Source organism: Lipotes vexillifer, unplaced genomic scaffold (genome assembly GCF_000442215.2).
Source record: "Lipotes vexillifer unplaced genomic scaffold, Lipotes_vexillifer_v1.1 scaffold470, whole genome shotgun sequence".
Lineage (NCBI taxonomy): Eukaryota > Metazoa > Chordata > Mammalia > Artiodactyla > Lipotidae > Lipotes > Lipotes vexillifer.
Window position 1 is genome coordinate 2,177,727 of NW_006799533.1, and position 18,861 is coordinate 2,196,587.

The 18,861-nt window shown below is 42.1% G+C and overlaps 1 protein-coding gene and 2 non-coding genes across 3 annotated transcripts in view; 2 read left to right on the forward strand and 1 right to left on the reverse strand.

The window, feature by feature from the left end:
- The window catches only part of WDFY2 (WD repeat and FYVE domain containing 2), a 181,658-nt gene that overhangs the window by 86,698 nt on the left and 76,099 nt on the right, over positions 1-18,861 (reverse strand). The window contains exon 2 of the mRNA XM_007471685.1: positions 10,360-10,427. Within this exon, the coding sequence (XP_007471747.1) occupies positions 10,360-10,427 (68 nt within the window). The remainder of the gene's footprint in view (positions 1-10,359; positions 10,428-18,861) is intronic.
- On the forward strand, positions 1,645-1,717 carry TRNAE-UUC (transfer RNA glutamic acid (anticodon UUC)). The gene has a single exon. It is a non-coding gene; the product is annotated as a tRNA-Glu (tRNA).
- Positions 14,454-14,525, forward strand: TRNAE-UUC (transfer RNA glutamic acid (anticodon UUC)). Its single transcript has one exon. It is a non-coding gene; the product is annotated as a tRNA-Glu (tRNA).

The following is an 18,861-nucleotide window of genomic DNA, read 5'->3' on the forward strand; positions in this document are numbered from 1 at the left end:
CCTGCATCGGCAGGCGGACTCTCAACCACTGTGCCACCAGGGAAGCCTGTATTTCTAACACTTTTATCCCACGGGCAATCTAAGAAAAAATATTGCTCTTGCTTTCTTAAAAAATGTAAATTGAGAGGAGGCATTCTCAAAATACTTCTATTTGGGGGAAAGTTTCCCAATTTCTATTATTTATACCTATAATTCTTTCATTTTATGACTAATTTATTTCCTGTCCTTTGCTGATCGGTTGAACTTTACTCAAATAAACACAAGTTCTGTTGAAGGTTGAACTGTGGATTTCAATCACTCTGACAGCTTTACAATGCCAAAGGCATTATTTGGCAGGAGACACTAATCTTCATGGGATGTGCTGGTGGGAACGTTAAATAAGCAACAGTACTTCTGTGAATAAAACTTCAGGTGTCAAAGGCATCCTGGTGGAGTTAAATGTCAGGATCCTATGATAAGAGGGCCTTGAATAGAGAGGCTTACAAAGATCACCCCATCACCACAAAGCAAAGATTTAATTCATGGACACTATTCCATTCAACTGTGTGTCACAAGATAATATTTATTAGGTTTACAATATTCAGCCCATTTTTTACTTTATTAAGAGCACTTATATTTAGGACTTCAATTGACTAGCATTAAAAAGGGTTTTTTGTTTAAATCGAGTATTTTATGCACTCAACTGAAATTAACCCTTTGTTTTCTTTTAATTTAGTCTAAGTAACATCAGCGAAATTACAGTGAATTGGCAGTGGTCCCTTTTTCTCCCAGAGAGGTTTTAAGTTACAGTAAAGTGATCCAACTACAGTAAGCTTTAAATTACTCTGGCAGATGAAAATCAAATAAGAGTATGCTAAATAAATGCTATAATTATTCAGATTAATTAATATCTGTTATCTTCAGTTTGGATAATTTAGGTTTTCCTTCACTTTTGTTAAATATCAAAGTTCCATGGGCACCTTTTTTTCTTGGTAAATAGAGAATTAAAAGACCAGATTAGACTATTAATTTTGGAAATGTCAACAGTAAAAACAACAAGTTACTTTCTACACATGGTTCTATAATACAACCTGTACCAAAAAGAAACCAACACAGGAGCAGTATACTTCACAGCTGGGAACCAAGAAGTTATCTGAAATGAGATATAAATTAAACAACAGGATGAGCATTTCCCGATTATACACATAACCCCCACTGCCAAAAAACTCCCTCAACTGAGTTAAAGATATTGTCTAAAAGTCACCCAAACAATCACTATCTTATAAAAACAGAAATTCCAAATTCATTATTTTAAATACCTTTCAATCACTAATCTTCCCACATGAATTTCCCCCCAAACTCCAATAAACCCAGCAGAAGGGGTAGGACAGCACACTACAGCACACATTGTCCTAAATCCTTGGACCTCACCAATGGGAAAATTAACATTTGCGATTTACATACAAAATAACTCATTTCCATCCCAAATATAAACATATCAATATGAACATGTTAATCATCTTAATTTTCTAAATTCTCAATTTCAAGTTGCTCTAAGACTACAGTTCCAACAAATGGGAAAAGAAAACCAATCCAGCCACAACCTCACAAATTAACCAATCTTTCCTAATCCCTCTGGGTTAAGGTCAGCAATGATAGGGGAATTCCCTGGTGGTTCAGTGGTTTAGGGCTCGTCACTTTCACTGCTGTGGCCCAGGTTCAATCCCTGGTCAGGGAACTAAGATCCCGCAGGCAGCATGGTGTGGCCCCCCCCCCAAAAAAGGATCAGCAGTGATAGTATACATTGCTTAACTCCAAGAACCTGAAAGTACTTTACAAATACTTATTTGACATATAACCAAAATCTGAGAACAAAGAAAATGGACAGTTTATCTGTTAGGTTCAGAGCAGAGAAAATGAAAGGACTTGCCCGAAGTGAGTCAGCAAATTGGCAGCAGAAATGAAAATCAAATTCCAGTTTCCCTTACAATGAGATATCATCTCACACCAGTCAGAATGGCCATCATCAAAAAATCTAGAAACAATAAATGCTGGAGAGGGTGTGGAGAAAAGGGAACACTCTTGCACTGCTGGTGGGAATGTGAATTGGTACAGCCACTATGGAGCAGAGTATGGAGGTTCCTTAAAAAACTACAAATAGAACTACCATATGACCCAGCAATCCCACTACTGGGCATATACCCTGAGAAAACCATAATTCAAAAAGAGTCATGTACCACAATGTTCATTGCAGCTCTATTTACAATAGCCCAGGACATGGAAGCAACCTAAGTGTCCATCATTGGATGAATGGATAAAGAAGATGTGGTACATATGTACAATGGAATATTACTCAGCCATAAAAAGAAACGAAATTGAGCTATTTGTAATGAGGTGGATAGGCCTAGAGTCTGTCATACAGAGTGAAGTAAGTCAGAAAGAGAAAGACAAATACCGTATGCTAACTCATATATACGGAATTTAAGAAAAAAAAAATGTCACGAAGAACCTAGGGGTAAGACAGTAATAAAGACACAGACCTACTGGAGAACAGACTTGAGGATATGGGGAGGGGGAAGGGTAAGCTGTGACAAAGCGAGAGAGAGGCATGGACATATATACACTACCAAATGTAAGGTAGATAGCTAGTGGGAAGCAGCTGCATAGCACAGGGAGACCAGCTCGGTGCTTTGTGACCGCCTGGAGGGGTGGGATAGGGAGGGTGGGAGGGAGGGAGATGCAAAAGGGAAGAGATATGGGAACATACGTATATGTATAACTGATTCACTTTGTTATACAGCAGAAACTAACACACCATTGTAAAGCAATTATACTCCAATAAAGATGTAAAAAAAAAAAAAAACAAATCCAGTTTCCCACCCAGGCACAGGTGTTACCCTACAAGCGATTCTGAATACTCTAATCTTAAATGACGCATATTTTTCGGTGAATTTAATGTAAACAGTAAGACTGTGTTCAAACTGCATCACTCTGTCTTAACTAAGATAACTTATTCAATGCATTCCCTACCTCATTTCACAAAGAATTGGAAATGGCTTTAAAAGCAGATACAATAAAAACAAACGATAGAAATAAACAAAAAGTCTCGACCGAGGGAAATATATATAAAAGAACAGAAAGAAAATCAAAATAAAAATCCATTGGGAATATAACAGATCCCATGTTTCACATTATCCATAAGGACTTCGTACCAGGTCCTTAGAGCTGTTCCTCCTAACCTTTTTCGCCTCATGATACACACAGAAACTTAGATGTGAACAGTCCCTGGAGGAAATGGAAGAGACTGCTAGGGCCCAGATGACCGGATCACCCCTGCCCAGCTAAACGAAATCAGCTCTCGGGGCCTGTCGTCCATTTGGATCATCCCAGTACGCTGTAGCACGCAGGATGCGAGGTTCTGCCTTAGAGAAAGGCAGGGTTTCTGGCTCTCCTCTTGAAAAGTAATCTCCCTTGGTGCTTCTTGGAAGGGGCGCTGAGCACGATGGTAGACAACTACTTTGAAAGCAGATACAGCATTTCATGTATACACACAGCAACACGTGCTGAGGGCCTAGTGATCGAGGGCATTTCTGCAGAAGGCTGGCACAGAGCAGGAAATCTCAGGATACAGATGAATAATCAACTGTGTGTCCTTCGTGCTGCCCACCGTCAATGATAAACAGCCTTTCTCTCAACCAGGCTGTTGATAAAAACTGGAAAGCAGACAGTTCAAAATTAAGTTTTTCAGTGAGGACTAGAGTGCTTATACTTGTTTATTTTTTAGCTATTATTTATTTGTTTAAATTTCAAACTTTTTAAAAATTTTAGATGTATTTTTTATTGAGGTTAACACTGGTTTATAACATTACATAAGTTTCATGTGTATAACATTATATTTCTATTTCTGCATACCTTACAGCGTGCTCACCACCAAAAATTTAGTTTCTATCTGTCACCATTCAGTTGATCCCTTTTATCCATTTTGCCTCCCTTCCCCCAGGTTACCACTACTCTCTTCTCACGTATCTATGTGTTTACTTTTATTTAGTTTGTTCATTTATTTTGTTTGTTAGTGCTTTATATTCCACATGAGAGAAATCACATGGTATTTGTCTTTCTCCGTCTGACCTGCTTCACTGAGTACAGATCCTATGCTTTAAAAGTTAGCTGAGCAAATGATAAAGTGGCCACAGTGGTGGGAAAACTGAAGGGGTCCAACCACAGCCTCAGACTGGACAAATGTCATCACGCCAGGCCAAGGCAGAGAGCTGGAAATACGACAAAATCGGTCATTTTAGTTATTAGGTGTACCTTTCATTTGTAATTACCTTTGAAAAACCACCTTCTGTTTTGTTTTGGGGACAAATCCATAAACGCGTAGGAGCCAAAGTAAATTCCACCTGCCTGTCCTGGCAATGACTGAATCCACAGAGGTTTTCCAACTGCCTAACCCTCACTCAGGCCTGAGATGCTGGCCCTCTTAACCTCCTATTCACTACACCTTTGGAAGCCAAGTTGCTTTAACTATTCTCCATAGGGGAAAAGTTGGCAATAAAATCCCAGACCTGATACCCAATATCGCAGAGTAAGAAAAATCTCAAACACCTGCCACCCTGGCTCCTGCTTGCACTCTCTCTCCTCCACTCCTTTGTCTGACGCCATGAATAGCAAACCTAGTTGGTAAAGTAAATCTAAAATAACTCAACCATGAAAACAGGAATGCTTGTGCTTTTCATGTGTTGGTTTTTTTCCTCTGCAGTGTGATGCAAATGTGGTGGCTGAAATGGTATCTATTAGAAGCCTGGAACAAATCATCACATTTATGGCTATAACTGAAACCTTAACTCTGTACCCTCAGGAAGGTCCCTCTGGTATCCAAGGTCAGGCAGGTCCCAGCTGGGCAGGCTGTAACTTGATCGTGTCATAGTCTACTTTCCAGCTACTACGTGAGATATGTCAAGAAGATATTATTTTTGAAAGAATATTTGATAAGGATATGCTCTTATTTCTCACTTACCCATAAAAATCAGCTTATAGGAAGCCCCAAATTCTCTGTAGACAGCAGGGTTTAAAACAGACCTCCCTTGGGGACCCTTTGTGACCATGTGCCCATTACACCTACTTCTTTGGTTATACCACACCACGCACCATGCACAGTACTCATCTGAGGTCTGCCTCCCCCACTAGACTGTACATACCATGAAGATGGGAATCACCTGTTGTATTAAACACTCCTACCCTTTGTACATTGCACGGCGTTTGGATGGAAGAAACACTTAAAATTAGTTGAATGCACTGTCCAAAGAAATGAAAGAAAACAGGATATTTCTTTCTGCTTTTCATCTTTACTTGTCCTCACATTTCCCACACTATTTTCAGCTCAACACCGCAGAGGCACCAATAGGGACATGCACAGCTCGGTTCTTCCTCTTTAAAGATCACAGATCCAGGAGAAATTAAAAAGACAGGAATTGGGAGGTGTACAGTCAGGGCAAGGCTGAGTCAGATACTTGCAGTGACAAGTAGCAGATACCCACTGGCATGGACTCAAGCGCAAATGGGCACATGGCAGTAAGACAGAGGGTATCTCTTGAACTCAAAGGCAGAAGCAGAGCCAGGCTTGGGAGTTCGGAGCATGAGGAAGAAAACCTTAAGGCAACACTTGCTCAGGCTTCACTCGCTCTGGAGCGAAGTGATCCTTCCTCCCTGATTCACACTTCCTTTTCAGGGCATCAGCTTTCACTGTTTCTTCATGCACACAAATGCCTCACAGCTGTTTCATTTCTGTGTTCCCAGCTCAAGGGACCAGCCTAGGTTGAGACTAGCATATCCTATTCCAAACTCTAAATTCCTGGGAAAATCAGACTGACTCAGGGGCAAACAGCCTTCACCAGACACATCTGGTTTCTCCTGGATCCCTCCTGGAGGGGAAGCAGGAGTTTCTCAGAAAAGACAGGGTATGAGGACACCCCCAAAGCAGTGTTTGGGTTTTTGATCGTGATGAGTCTCCTCTTCATCTTTCTCTCACCTACCACTCTCTGAAGTTCACGCAGTTTCTGCATTTCAGGCTCACTCCTGCCCTCAAACTTGGCCTTCACTGTTCATTCTTTCTCGTCTAATGCCTTCTGCTCCCGTCCCTCCAATCAACTTCAAATTCTTCTCAATGCTATAAAACATTACCATCCTACCCAGAACATGACACATACTATATATATATATATTTTTAAATAAATTTATTTATTTTTGGCTGCGTCAGGTCTTCGTTGCTGCCCGCGGGCTTTCTCTAGTTGCGGCAGTGGGGGCTACTCTTCACTGTGGTGCGCTGTCTTCTCACTGCGGTGGCTTCTGTTGCGGAGCACGGGCTCTAGGCGCGCAGACTTCAGTAGTTGTGGCTCATGGGCTCTAGAGGAATTGGGAGTAGGCTCAGTAGTTGTGGCACACGGGCTTAGTGGCTCCGCGGCATGTGGGATCTTCCCGGACCAGGGCTCAAACTCGTGTTCCCTGCATCGACAGGTGGATTCTTAACGACTGAGCCACCAGGGAAGTCCTGACAAATCCTGTATTAAAAGGGTTTTTTTTTTTCAGTGTTTGTTTGTTTCAGGTTCTGTGACTTTATTTTTTTTCTAACTTTATTAAGGTATAATTTTCAAATAAAATTGTAAGATATTTGAAGTGTACAATGTGATGAATTGGTAGGTATCGTGAAAGGATTCCTGCCATCAAGTTAACACGTTTGTCACCTCACATACTCAATTTTTTTTTTTTTTTTGGTGAGAACTTTTAAGTTGTACTCTCTCAGCAAATTTCAATCATACAATACAGTGTTATCAACTATAGACACCATGTTATACACTAGATCCCCAGATTCCATTCACCCTGTAACTGAACTTTACACCCTCTTACCAATCTCTCCCACCTCCTTGTCCCTGGCCCACTTTTCTACTCTGTTTCTATGAATTCGGCTCTTTTTTAAAGGTGTTTTAATGGACAAAGTAAACAGATAAACCATATATTGCATGTACAAGATAGTCTCTGTATGTTTTTTTCTGGATTTGGAATACTACCTATTATGTACCACTAAAAACACACAACATGGTCATATCTGCCTTGCGGTGTCCGTATTATAGCCTCCAGATATACTGTACTTTTCCACTTTGTAATTAATACCACATAACCATTATTTAGGGATAATGCTGAGTAACCTCTTAACAAAACACCTTTCAATAGAAAGGAATGCCAAAAAAAAGAAGAAAAAAAAAAAGAAAAGCCCTTTGGAAATTCAATAAATGAATAAAAGGAATAAATTCTAACTGACACGAAAATGTAGTCTATTTCCTTATGCAATAAGATTCTGCTTATCTCAAGTTAAACAAAACTTATAGTCTAGCTCAGAGATCAGTTCCTATGTTATCTGAATGTATATGACCCCTAGGAAAATAAAAGCCAATTTCTGATCAACTGTGAAGAATGCAGCCTTTTGTTCTTTTACTCCTCTCCACGGTAGATGGAACCATCCAACAATGAAAGATTACAGAAATCATGCGTTGTTCATCTGCATCTCCTGGCACCTAGCTTGATGACCTGTATACGGTCGGTGTACAGTAAATATCTGATCAACTAGAGCGTGTACTTATATCTATGTATTTACAAATAAACACTATATATGCATGAGGCTTCACATGTGTTGATATAAACATATGTAAATAGATCAGCATGTTGGACACAACGCCAAAAGGCAATCTTCTCAAGCTTAAAAGGGCATTCAAATCACCTAGGGATATTATAAGGTGCAGATTCTGATTCAGTAGATCTGGGGTGAAACTCAATATTTGCATTTCTAGTAAGTTCTCAGGTGATCCTGATGCTGCTGGTCTACAGATCAAATGTTAATAGCAAAGTACTCCCTTCTTTACTCCCTTTAGTAGGAGGCCATAGGCAAACTATGCAAATAATTAAAGGGTCCTTCTCAAAGATCATGCTCAGTCATTTAGGAAAATGTATGATAATATCCTCAGGGAAACTCATCTTTATTATCAGATTCAAGTCTGCAATAGGTACTTCTTTTTTTTTTTTTTGCGGTACGCGGGCCTCTCACCGCTGTGGCTTCTCCCGCCGCGGAGCACAGGCTCTGGACGCGCAGGCTCAGCGGCCATGGCTCACGGGCCCAGCTGCTCCGCGGCATGTGGGATCCTCCCGGACCGGGGCACGAACCCGTGTCCCCTGCATCGGCAGGCGGACTCCCAACCACTGCGCCACCAGGGAAGCCCTGCGCTAGGTACTTCTTTACTGAGCACCTACGCCAGGTACAAGAGCTACAGCACCCTTTAGTCATTCAAGGATACAGCTTAATAAAGGATTAAAATACAACTTGAGGCGTCTCTGAATCCTCAGTGATATTCAAATAGAGAGAACATTAGAGAATGACACCAAATGTGTATGGATGTGTGTATGGGGGAGGCGGTGGGTAAGCAACTGCTTAGGATCCCGCATCTTCAAGAGGTTCCTATCAAGTATCGACGTCCATCTCAAGAATATTCCTTGGGACTTCCCTGGTGGTGCAGTGGTTAAGAATCTGCCTGCCAATGTAGGGGACACGGGTTCAAGCCCTGGTCCAGGAAGATCCTACATGCCGCCGAGCAGCTAAGCCCGCATGCCACAACTACTGAGCCTGCGCTCTAGAGCCCAGGAGCCACAACTACTGAAGCCTGTGTGCCTAGAGCCCGTGCTCCGCAACAAGAGAAGCCACCGCAATGAGAAGCCCGCGCACTGCAACGAAGAGTAGCCCCCGCTCACCACAACTAGAGAAAGTCCACGTGTAGCAACGAAGACCCAACGCAGCGATAAATAAATTAAAGAAAAAAAACAGAAGACGACTCCTTGTGCACCATCCCCAAGCCCTCGTCACTCTGCCCACGTCCGCCTCTCCTCTGTCTTCGCAGTCATATGGGAATGACAAGCCTCTGGGGTCAATTTCAACTTGCTGGACTATAGAACTTCACCATCTCGTCCTGTTAGATATTATGTCAAGTGTGATGAAAAAGACCGTAGGTAAGACTGGTTATACCACTTAAAAATGAGAGGAAAAAAAAAAAAATCAATCAGACAACTCCTTTCCCTTTCCCTTTCCATTTACCTAAACCCTCATCACTGTCAAGGCTTAAAAGGAAGTTCCCCCAGGGTCTTGGCTGTGCAACGGTGTCTGCTGGAAGCATGACCGGTGAGAGGAAAATATAAGCACTTGGAATTACAGGCTGCCTTTTCACTAATGGAGAGTGGGATGCTTGGTTCAACAACGGGCTATCATCTATTCACTACAATTCTAAAGAAATGCGAACCTCAAAGACAAATTTGAAAATCAGAGAAATCCATTACATCCTTAATAATGTATTTGTTCATAAACAGGCAAAACTGTTGTTTAAGTTATTACAGTATTCTTTTGCCAGAGGCATAAACTTAATCACATCTACAGCGTAGCATGAACCTCTTTTGGTTGTAGGTGGTGGCATGTACTACTCAAACTGGAATACCCGTATCAAGGGAAGAGGTGCACAGTGCAGGAAGCCAGAGGGTACATGAACCCAAACCACAAACCCGGGGCATTTTTCTAGCATGTCAATTTCAATTAAGATTCGAAGGAAGGGGAGTAAGAGAAACATTTCATAATATGACTGATAATAAGTTTAAATAATTATTTTACACGAAAATAAATATGGAATAGGACAATTAAACTTCAGTCATTTTAATAACAAAACACTAGACAAAAAAGAAATTTCGTATCTAAGGGAGCCAGCTCTCTCCCTGCAGGAGAACTTCTGCCAGTGCAAGAATCTAAGAATCAGTCATCTTTTTTTAAAGGTATATTTGAAAGAGTCACTATTTATCAGTGCAAGGACATATTTCTCACATAAGATTCTGGGGAAATAAGACTGACTTCTAATCAGAACGTTTCAATCCTAAGCAAATCCTTTTCAGAACTGAATGTTCAACACTGAATGTTTGGAATTTGAATAAATAGTATAACAATAATGCAAGAACAAATTTACTTCACAAATGTAATCACTGGACAAAAGTTTGAGTTGTCTAAGGAATTACTTTACAAAAAAATTGGAAAAGAGAGAGAGACTGTGTAATCAAGGAGTCTAGGTACTGTAGTCCTTCCATTAATCTTATTCAGAAACTGTGAATATATAGTCAATTTCAGAAAAATTTTCTTATCTTACATACTGAGAGGTAGAATGATTTAACAAGGTACTTTCCATTATAATGATAATCCCAACCCTCAAGCACCTCTACTCAAGAAAATACAGAGAAGGCAATCTGGGAAGGAAGGGGAGTTGGGGTCCATGTCTGATTTTTAAAGACAGAGATCCAGATACTTACAAGGCATCATATGGTATATGCTTGGCCAATATTGTCCACTGTCTCTCTTTAACCACACACGAACAGTCCTGCAACAAAAGAAAATGTGTGTGTTAAATCACACTATTTTTGGTCATGGGAGTGTTGACAGATAGAAACCAAACCTCTTAATTATATATACAGTGGACCCTGAACACCATGGGTTTGAGCTATATGGTTCTACTTATAAGCATATTTTTTTTTCACCAAATATGTACTACAGTACTACACAATCCACGAATGGTTGAACCTGCAGATGTGGAACCACAGATACAGAAGGCCAACTATAAAGTTATATGCAGATTTTAGACTGCACAGAGGGTCAGTGCCCCTAACCCCTGTGTTGTTCAAGGGTCAACTCTGTGTGTATATATGACATAACTACATTGCTATAATTAATAATATATATTACATACAAATATGTATAACATATATGTTTGTTTATAACATATCTCTATATAATACATGCATATACATTTTAATTACATATATGTGCGTGCACACCATTTATGCCTCTCTAAAGGCATATTCCTTAAATTTAAGGCTGTATACATTTAAAATTACATATGACTTTTATAATTAAGTGTTTGAGGATAATTAAATTTTATACTCATATATATTTATATACACGCATGGGATAGTGTTTGAAAATTATTTTTGTAGTTGTTTTGCTCTGGGAGTATATGGCCTTTGCCCCAGTCGGCTGGAAGCATTCATCTCCCTGGGGAGTAATTAGGCTTTACTACGGAAGGGAGTAGGGAGAGATAAAATGAAGCAATATGCAACATCTGACACACAAGGAAGGATGACATAGTAAATTCACAGTCTCACAAGCCACGGCATCGTCTTGCGAGAAGGTTTTTGCAAACACAGTCAAGCAGTGGTAAACTCTGAGACTCAGATTACCGAGCTAGAGGGCTGGCCACGCAACCCACCATGGAACAGGGTAATCCTGCAGCAAAGGCTGTGGATGAAGTTCCAGGCCAGAAGGCCAGATAGAGACACAGCAGACATCCAGGAGAGCTCAGAGAGGAGGGGCCAAAGAGAGAATGAACCAGAGGATACTGGGAGGTTCTTATCAACCAGAAAGGCCCTACCACGAATTACACCAGCACATGCACGCAAGGCAAACACACCTAGGAGGCAAAGGGATATTGCCCCAGAGACCAGAGGAAGCAGCAAACATCAAACCAAGGGAAACGAACAGTGCCCCACTGCTGCTAGAAGATCAAATATGCCACACCCCTCACCCCACACCCTGAAACCATCCTAGGGTAAAAAGCAGACACTGAGAATTTTAATCTCAGAGAGAGATGGACATTACCTAAATAGACTATTTAAGTCATCATAATAGACTAAGTTTTCAATTGTATTGGATTTCTTTCCCAGTTAATCAGTGGGTCTTCCCATCAGAATAGGAGAAAAAGACTAACTACAGACACAATAAAGAAATGCCACTTTCTCTGCATGGCCATAAGATACGATGTAGTGATATATAGTGACACCACTACATATACATGTAAAAGTCCATCTTTTTGGTCAACCAGCCAATTTGTGAGATGGTACAACAGAAAATAATTCTTAAGAAATAATTCAGTACATACATTATTTATACACATATCATACCAGCCTTCACTTAAATTCATTTTATAATATATGTCAAAACAACATTTTAACATGGAGATTATTATCTCAACAAGAATAAATACAGGAGTCACATCATGGAAAATGTCAGAATAGGAAGCTCCAAGAATCAGTCCCTGTACCAAATCAACTATTGAGCTGTCAGAATCACTGTTTCAGAATTCTAAAGTCTAGTTAGACACTTGCAGCATCCATGGGAATGCTTGATGAAGAAGCTGGTATATGTCAATGAATTTCACATCTTACTTGCAGCTACCATCATGCATGCCCCAGCCCTGTAGCAGGCAGCTGTGGGGACAGTGGCCCATGGTCATGGAGTGACTTGCAGGTACCAGGGTGGGAACCCTGTCCTCCAAAACTTGGGGATGCATATTTTGATTTGCCTGGCAGTTCACTGAGAGACTAGAGAAGATACTGGCCGTTGTTTCAATCCCCTAGGTCGGAAGGGCTTCCCGGGCGATGTCTGCCAAAAGAATTTAAAGGGAAGGAAGAACTTTCTCTTCTTTATGAAATTCAGGCATTAAAAGAAATCACTGGTTGGGACTTCCCTGGTGGCACAGTGGTTGGAAGTCCAGCTGCCAATGCAGGGGACACAAGTTTGATCCCTGGTCTGGGAGGATCCTACATACCACGGAGCAACTGGACCCGTGCACCATGACGGTGGAGCCTGCACTCTGGAGCCCACGAGCCACAGCTGCTGGGCTCGCGTGCCACAACTGCTGAAGTCCACGTGCCTGGAGCCCGTGCTCCACAATGGGAGGGGCCACCGCAATGAGAGGCCCGTGCACCACAGCGAGGAGCGGCTCCCACTCGCTGCAACTAGAGAAAGCCCACGCGCAGCAACGAAGACCAAACACAGCCAAAAATAAAAATAAATAGATGAATAAAGTTAAAAAAAAAAAAAGAAATCACAGGTTGACTTCAGAGATAAAAGAACAGAAACTTCAATGATCACATGATCACATACAACTTGAAATATAGTCTTTGCAGAAAGAGTTGGGAAAAGTCACTAAACAGACTTTTAGCATTCAACATTCATTGAATTCAACAAGAGCAATTCAACAAGAGCAATCTCTAGAGAGGAGGGAGAATGTGATTTTCAGTTGCCACATTATAATATTTAAAATATCCAGTTCTGGGGCTTCCCTGGTGGCGCAGTAGTTGAGAGTCCGCCTGCCGATGCAGGGGACGCGGGTTCGTGCCCCAGTCCGGGAAGATCCCACATGCTGCGGAGGGGCTGGGCCCGTGAGCCATGGCCGCTGAACCTGTGCGTCCGGAGCCTGTGCTTCTCAACGGGAGAGGCCACAACAGTGAGAGGCCCGTGTACCAAACAAATAAATAAATAAAATAAAATAAAATAAAATATCCAGTTCTCACACTTGTGGTTGCCAAGGGGCAGGGGGAGTGAGGGAGGGATGGACTGGGAGTTTGGGATTAGTAGATGCAAACTATTACATATAGAATGGATAAACAACAAGGTCCTACTGTATAGCACAGGGAACTATACTCAATATCCTGGGATAAACCATAATGGAAAAGAATATTTTAAAAATGTACATATGTGTAGGGCTTCCCTGGTGGCGCAGTGCTTGAGAGTCCGCCTGCCGATGCAGGAGACGCGGGTTCGTGCCCCGTTTCGGGAAGATCCCACATGCCGCGGAGCGGCTGGGCCCGTGAGCCATGGCCGCTGAGCCTGCGCGTCCGGAGCCTGTGCTCCGCAAATGGGAGAGGCCACAACAGTGAGAGGCCCTAAAAAAAAAAAAAAAAAAAATGTACATATGTGTATAACTGAGTCACTTTGCTGTACAGCAGAAATTAACACAGCATTGTAAATCAACTATACTTCAATTAAAAAATAAATTTAAAAAATAATTTCTAGACATCAAAAAAATTTTTAATAAAATTAAATAAAATACCCAGTTCTCAACAAAAAATTGCAAAGTACGCAAAGCAAGAGGAAATGGCCCATTCACAGGGAAAAATGTGACAATAACTACCAATGAAGTAGGTCCAAATACTAACTGGCTTTACTGGACAAAGACTTTAATTAACTATCTAAATATGCTCAAAGAGCTAAAGGTAACCACAGACAAAGAACTAAAGGAAATCAGGAGAAGGATGTGTGAACAATTAGGGAATATGAGTAAAGAAATAGAAATTATATAATAAAATATATAGAAATTCTGGGGCTGAAAAGTACAACAGCTAAAATGAAAAATTCACTAGAAATGGTCAACGACAGGTGTGAGAAGACAAAAGAATCAGCAAACTTCAAGACAGGACAACTGAAACTACCTAGTCTGAGGAAAAAGAAGAAAAAGAATGAAGAAAAATGAACAGAATCAATAAAGACTTTGCCTGGAATTGAGGCAATCATCTTTGATCATGAGACAAACAGGCTTGAGGATAAAAGTTGACATGCTAAGGGGAGTTCCCAGGTGGTCTAGTGGTTAGGATTCGGCACTTTCACTGCCATGTCCCAGGTTCAATCCCTGGCTGGGGAACTAAGATTCCCAAGCCGCATGGTGCAGCAAAAAAAAAAAAAAAAAAAAAAAAAAAATTGCCATCAAACACCATTGACCCACCAACCCTTTAGACTAACTTTAGACTTGTTTGTGAGATGATCTGATTTTTCCTTACCTTAAGCCACTGTTTAGTGAATTTTATTACCAGGATCTGAATACATGTTAACTGATAGAGAAGATGAAAGAAAGGAATGCCTTTCCTTAGGTTTTGGATTTGTCCAACTGCATGGATGGCACTGTCATTCACTGAGATGAGGAACACTGGAAAAGGGCCAGATTTGGGGGAGTATCATGAGTTCACTTTGAACATTTGAGTGGGAGGTATCTTTAAGTTAGCCTAGAATTCCTAATGAGTGAACAAAAGACAATTATAATTAGAGGCTATGGCATGAGTTGCTCTGAAGATTAAATGTAAGGTTCTTGACAACAGTGCTTGGCACATAGCAAGCACTGGATAATTGTCAACAATTAGTATTGTGATTATCATCACTATTGTTTAAAAACCTATCAGTCGGGCTTCCCTGGTGGCGCAGTGGTTGAGAGTCCGCCTGCCGATGCAGGGGACACGGGATTGTGCCCCGGTCCGGGAAGATCCCACATGCCCCGGAGCGGCTGGGCCCGTGAGCCATGGCCGCTGAGCCTGCACGTCCGGAGCCTGTGCTCCGCAACGGAAGAGGCCACAACAGTGAGAGGCCCACATACCGCAAGAAAAAACAAGAAAAACCTATCAATCAACCATAGGTTGGGAGAGTTCAAGATTCCAAACCTTTTCCTGCTTTGCCAACATACTGAACATCTTACTCCTTGTTATAAGGGATTTTACACTCAATCTACAAAGGTGTTATAAATTATTTATCCATTCCTGCATGCATTTCTTTAACACGTACTGAACATCTACTATGTGCCAGGCTCTGTGCAGGAGCTCCATGTGGACAGACAAGGAAACATCATTAAAACAGTACCTGATAAGAGCTGCAAGCTATTTTCTATCTATTTAAGGCCATGTAGGAAAGGTATCTAATCCACATGGCAAAGGGCGGCAGGTTCAGGAAGCGCTGACTCTGAAGGAATAGCACTGTGTGTTATTTCATGTATTTCCTTCATGGCACCGGCCACAGTCTGCTATCTGATATACCTACTTGTAAATGTGTTTATTATCTTGTTACCGAACCAAACTTGCTCATCCACAGGCAGGAAAGCCAATCTACTGACACTGGGTTGTGGTGAAGGAAGTATAGCAACTATTGTAAGGCGCCAGACAGGTAATCTGGCACAGGTAGTGCTCAAAAAGCCCGAACTCCCCCAAACTCCCTCATGGGTCGCAGGATAGCATTTTTAAAGGAGGTGGGGGGCAGAGTTTGTGATTGGCTGATGGTGAGGTAACAGGGCGGTATCACAGGGGTTAACATCAATCCTTAGGCTCCAGTAGGCCTGGCGGCTATGTGCTCATGGTCATTAAGTAGTTAACACCTTCCATTTGGTGTTGGTTTTAGCATCTGTAAAACAACTCAGGAAGTGTGCAGTCAGATACTATTGTCTAGGTACTCCAGAGAGGAGTTAAAGCACAGGATACAGAGGAGGGTTCTGTCCAGGGAAGGCCCCAGAGGGTCCTGCTCGGTTACAATTTGATTCGCCCACTAGAAAATAAGCATGAGGGGGACTTCCCTGGCGGTCCAGTGGTTAGGACTCAGTGCTTTCACTGCCGAGGGCCTGGTTCAACCCCTGGTTGGGGAACTAAGATCCCGCAAGCCACGTGGCTCGACCAAAAAAAAGAAGAAAGAAAAGAAGCATGAGAATAAAGAATATTCTTTCCTTGCTCATCACTGTCTACCCAGAGCCTAGGAGTACATGGCCATGGTAAATGTATGATAAATATTTGTTGGGTGAATGAAAGTAGGAAGAAATTTTCCTCTACCCTTCCAGGTTCTTCCGGCAGGTCTAAGAAGTAAATTGACATGAGACAGATTAACAGGAAAAAAATCAAACAAAAGTTTAATAACATGTATACATGGGAGAGACCCAGGAAAACTGAGTAACCCTCCAAAATGGCTGAAGCCCTCACCTTAAATACCATCCTCAGCTAAAGACAAAAGAGGATGTTGACAGCAGGGAGAGTCAGCTGTGGGAAGCTACCAGGAAAAGCACAGTAAACAGGGGAGGATTGTGATGCAGATTTAAGTCACTGCTTTCTGCAACGATAAGAGTTTCCAGAGATTTGGTCATCCTCTTCTTGCTGCATCCAGGCAGATACCCTTACACAGTGTAGATTTCCTTTACAAAGGCAAATGTTTCTTGCAAAACGGTAACTCCTACTTGATTTTCAGAGTTTTTCCCATGTCTACTTTTTCTTAGAAAATAACCAGCTTAAAATTAATATACCGGGCTTCCCTGGTGGCGCAGTGGTTGAGAGTCCGCCTGCCGATGCAGGGGACACGGGTTCGTGCCCCGGTCCGGGAAGATCCCACGTGCCGCGGAGCGGCTGGGCCCGTGAGCCATGGCCGCTGAGCCTGCGCGTCCGGAGCCTGTGCGCCGCAACGGGAGAGGCCCGCGTACCGCAAAAAAAAAAAAAAATTAATATACCAAAGAGAGATATTTGGGGATGGCAAATTCTGCACCCCTACAAGGTGTTAGTCCCAGGTGGCAAAGCCTGCTGCTGTCTACACCAGATTCATTCCCCTCTTCTTCCTGAGCAGCACTTAGACTGGCCAGAGAAGGATGGGCAGAGCACAAAGGCCAGTAAGTAGAAGACAGCAGACTTCAAGCTAGACCAGATGCTTAGCAGAGTTTATGTGTTAGAGATACTCCTATAAACAAACAAAAAGAAGTCTACCAGGCTTTCCAGGGGACCGTTTGGCCAACAGAATGCCCGTCGTGGCCTCCCAACAATCCCACAGGGTGGGTATGATTATTACTGTCATGTTACAGGTGAAGTTTCTGCAGCCCAGAGAGGCCCAGGCTGCACAGAGCCCGAGGGTGAGCCAGGTAGCCACCTTCAGAGGCCGTGCTCTCTCATCCACTGCACCGTGCAGAGCTGCTCCCTAACAAGGGGTGGGGAGGAAGGTAGGAAAACACCGGCGGGTTTCACTTCAACATTCTGAGTTTAAAATGGCTACAGATCATCTGAGTAACGATTACACATGGAGCAGCTTCATTTACATGAGGGTTCCCGATAAAGGGAGCACCTACCCTACGTGCACCAAGGTTGTTACACTATCGTAATGTTAGCTGAACCAATGGTCTTTCTGATGCATAAATTATTTTTAAAATATATAAAAGCATACACAAACACACAGTTTTTTTAAGTAACAGTGTTCCTAAAAATCCCAGTTAAGAAAGGTACACATCAGTACAGTCAGCACAGGTTTGTTTAAAGATTTTCTAAAATAGCTGCACAGGTCAGAAAGGTGGCAGGATAATATGAGTTTTATTTTTAATAATAGTAACAAACATACACATTTAATCCTTACAAAGCCCTATGAAATAGAAACTATCCTTTAGAGATGAAAGCGTAAAGCCCAGAGAGCTTAAGCAATTTGCCCAGAACTAGTGAGTGGATGCAGTTATTTTAAATCCTGTGCTCTCTGCGCTAAATATACTACCTTCCTTACACTAGCATGTACCTGGCAATCGGTAAGTTTCACAAGTTAAAAATAAACTGCTACAAAAACATCTGTTCTCCTATATTCTCTTATATTCAGAGGTGTAATAGCAGCTTAAAATAGAAAAAAGATACTGCAACCCAGAGGTCAAAAGCACAATTTGGGTGGCTAGGAATTTCTTAAATAAATGTAAATTCCACTATACAAAGCCTATAAGTGTTCATTTTTCCACAAACTATATTTAAAGAGCAACATAAAAAGCTTTTAATAGTATGTGAAAACTTTTTTCCTTGAAAAATATTTAAGAAAAAACAGCTGTGATTAAGAGTCAGCGTCGACTCTTTCCAAGATGGCGGAGGAGTAAGACGCAGAGATCACCTTCCTCCCCACAGATACACCAGAAATACATCTACACGTGGAGCAACTCCTACAGAACACCTACTGAACGCTGGCAGGAGACCTCAGACCTCCCAAAAGGCAAGAAACTCCCCACGTACCTGGGTAGGGCAAGAGAAAAAAGAATAAACAGAGACAAAAGGATAGGGACGGTACCTGCACCAGTGGGAGGGAGCCGTGAAGGAGGAAAGGTCTCCACACACTAGGAGCCCCTTCGCGGGCAGAGACTGCGGGAGGCGGAGCGGGGAGCTTCGGAGCCGCGGAGGACAGCACAGCAACAGGGGCGCGGAGGGCAAAGCGGAGAGATTCCCGCACAGAGG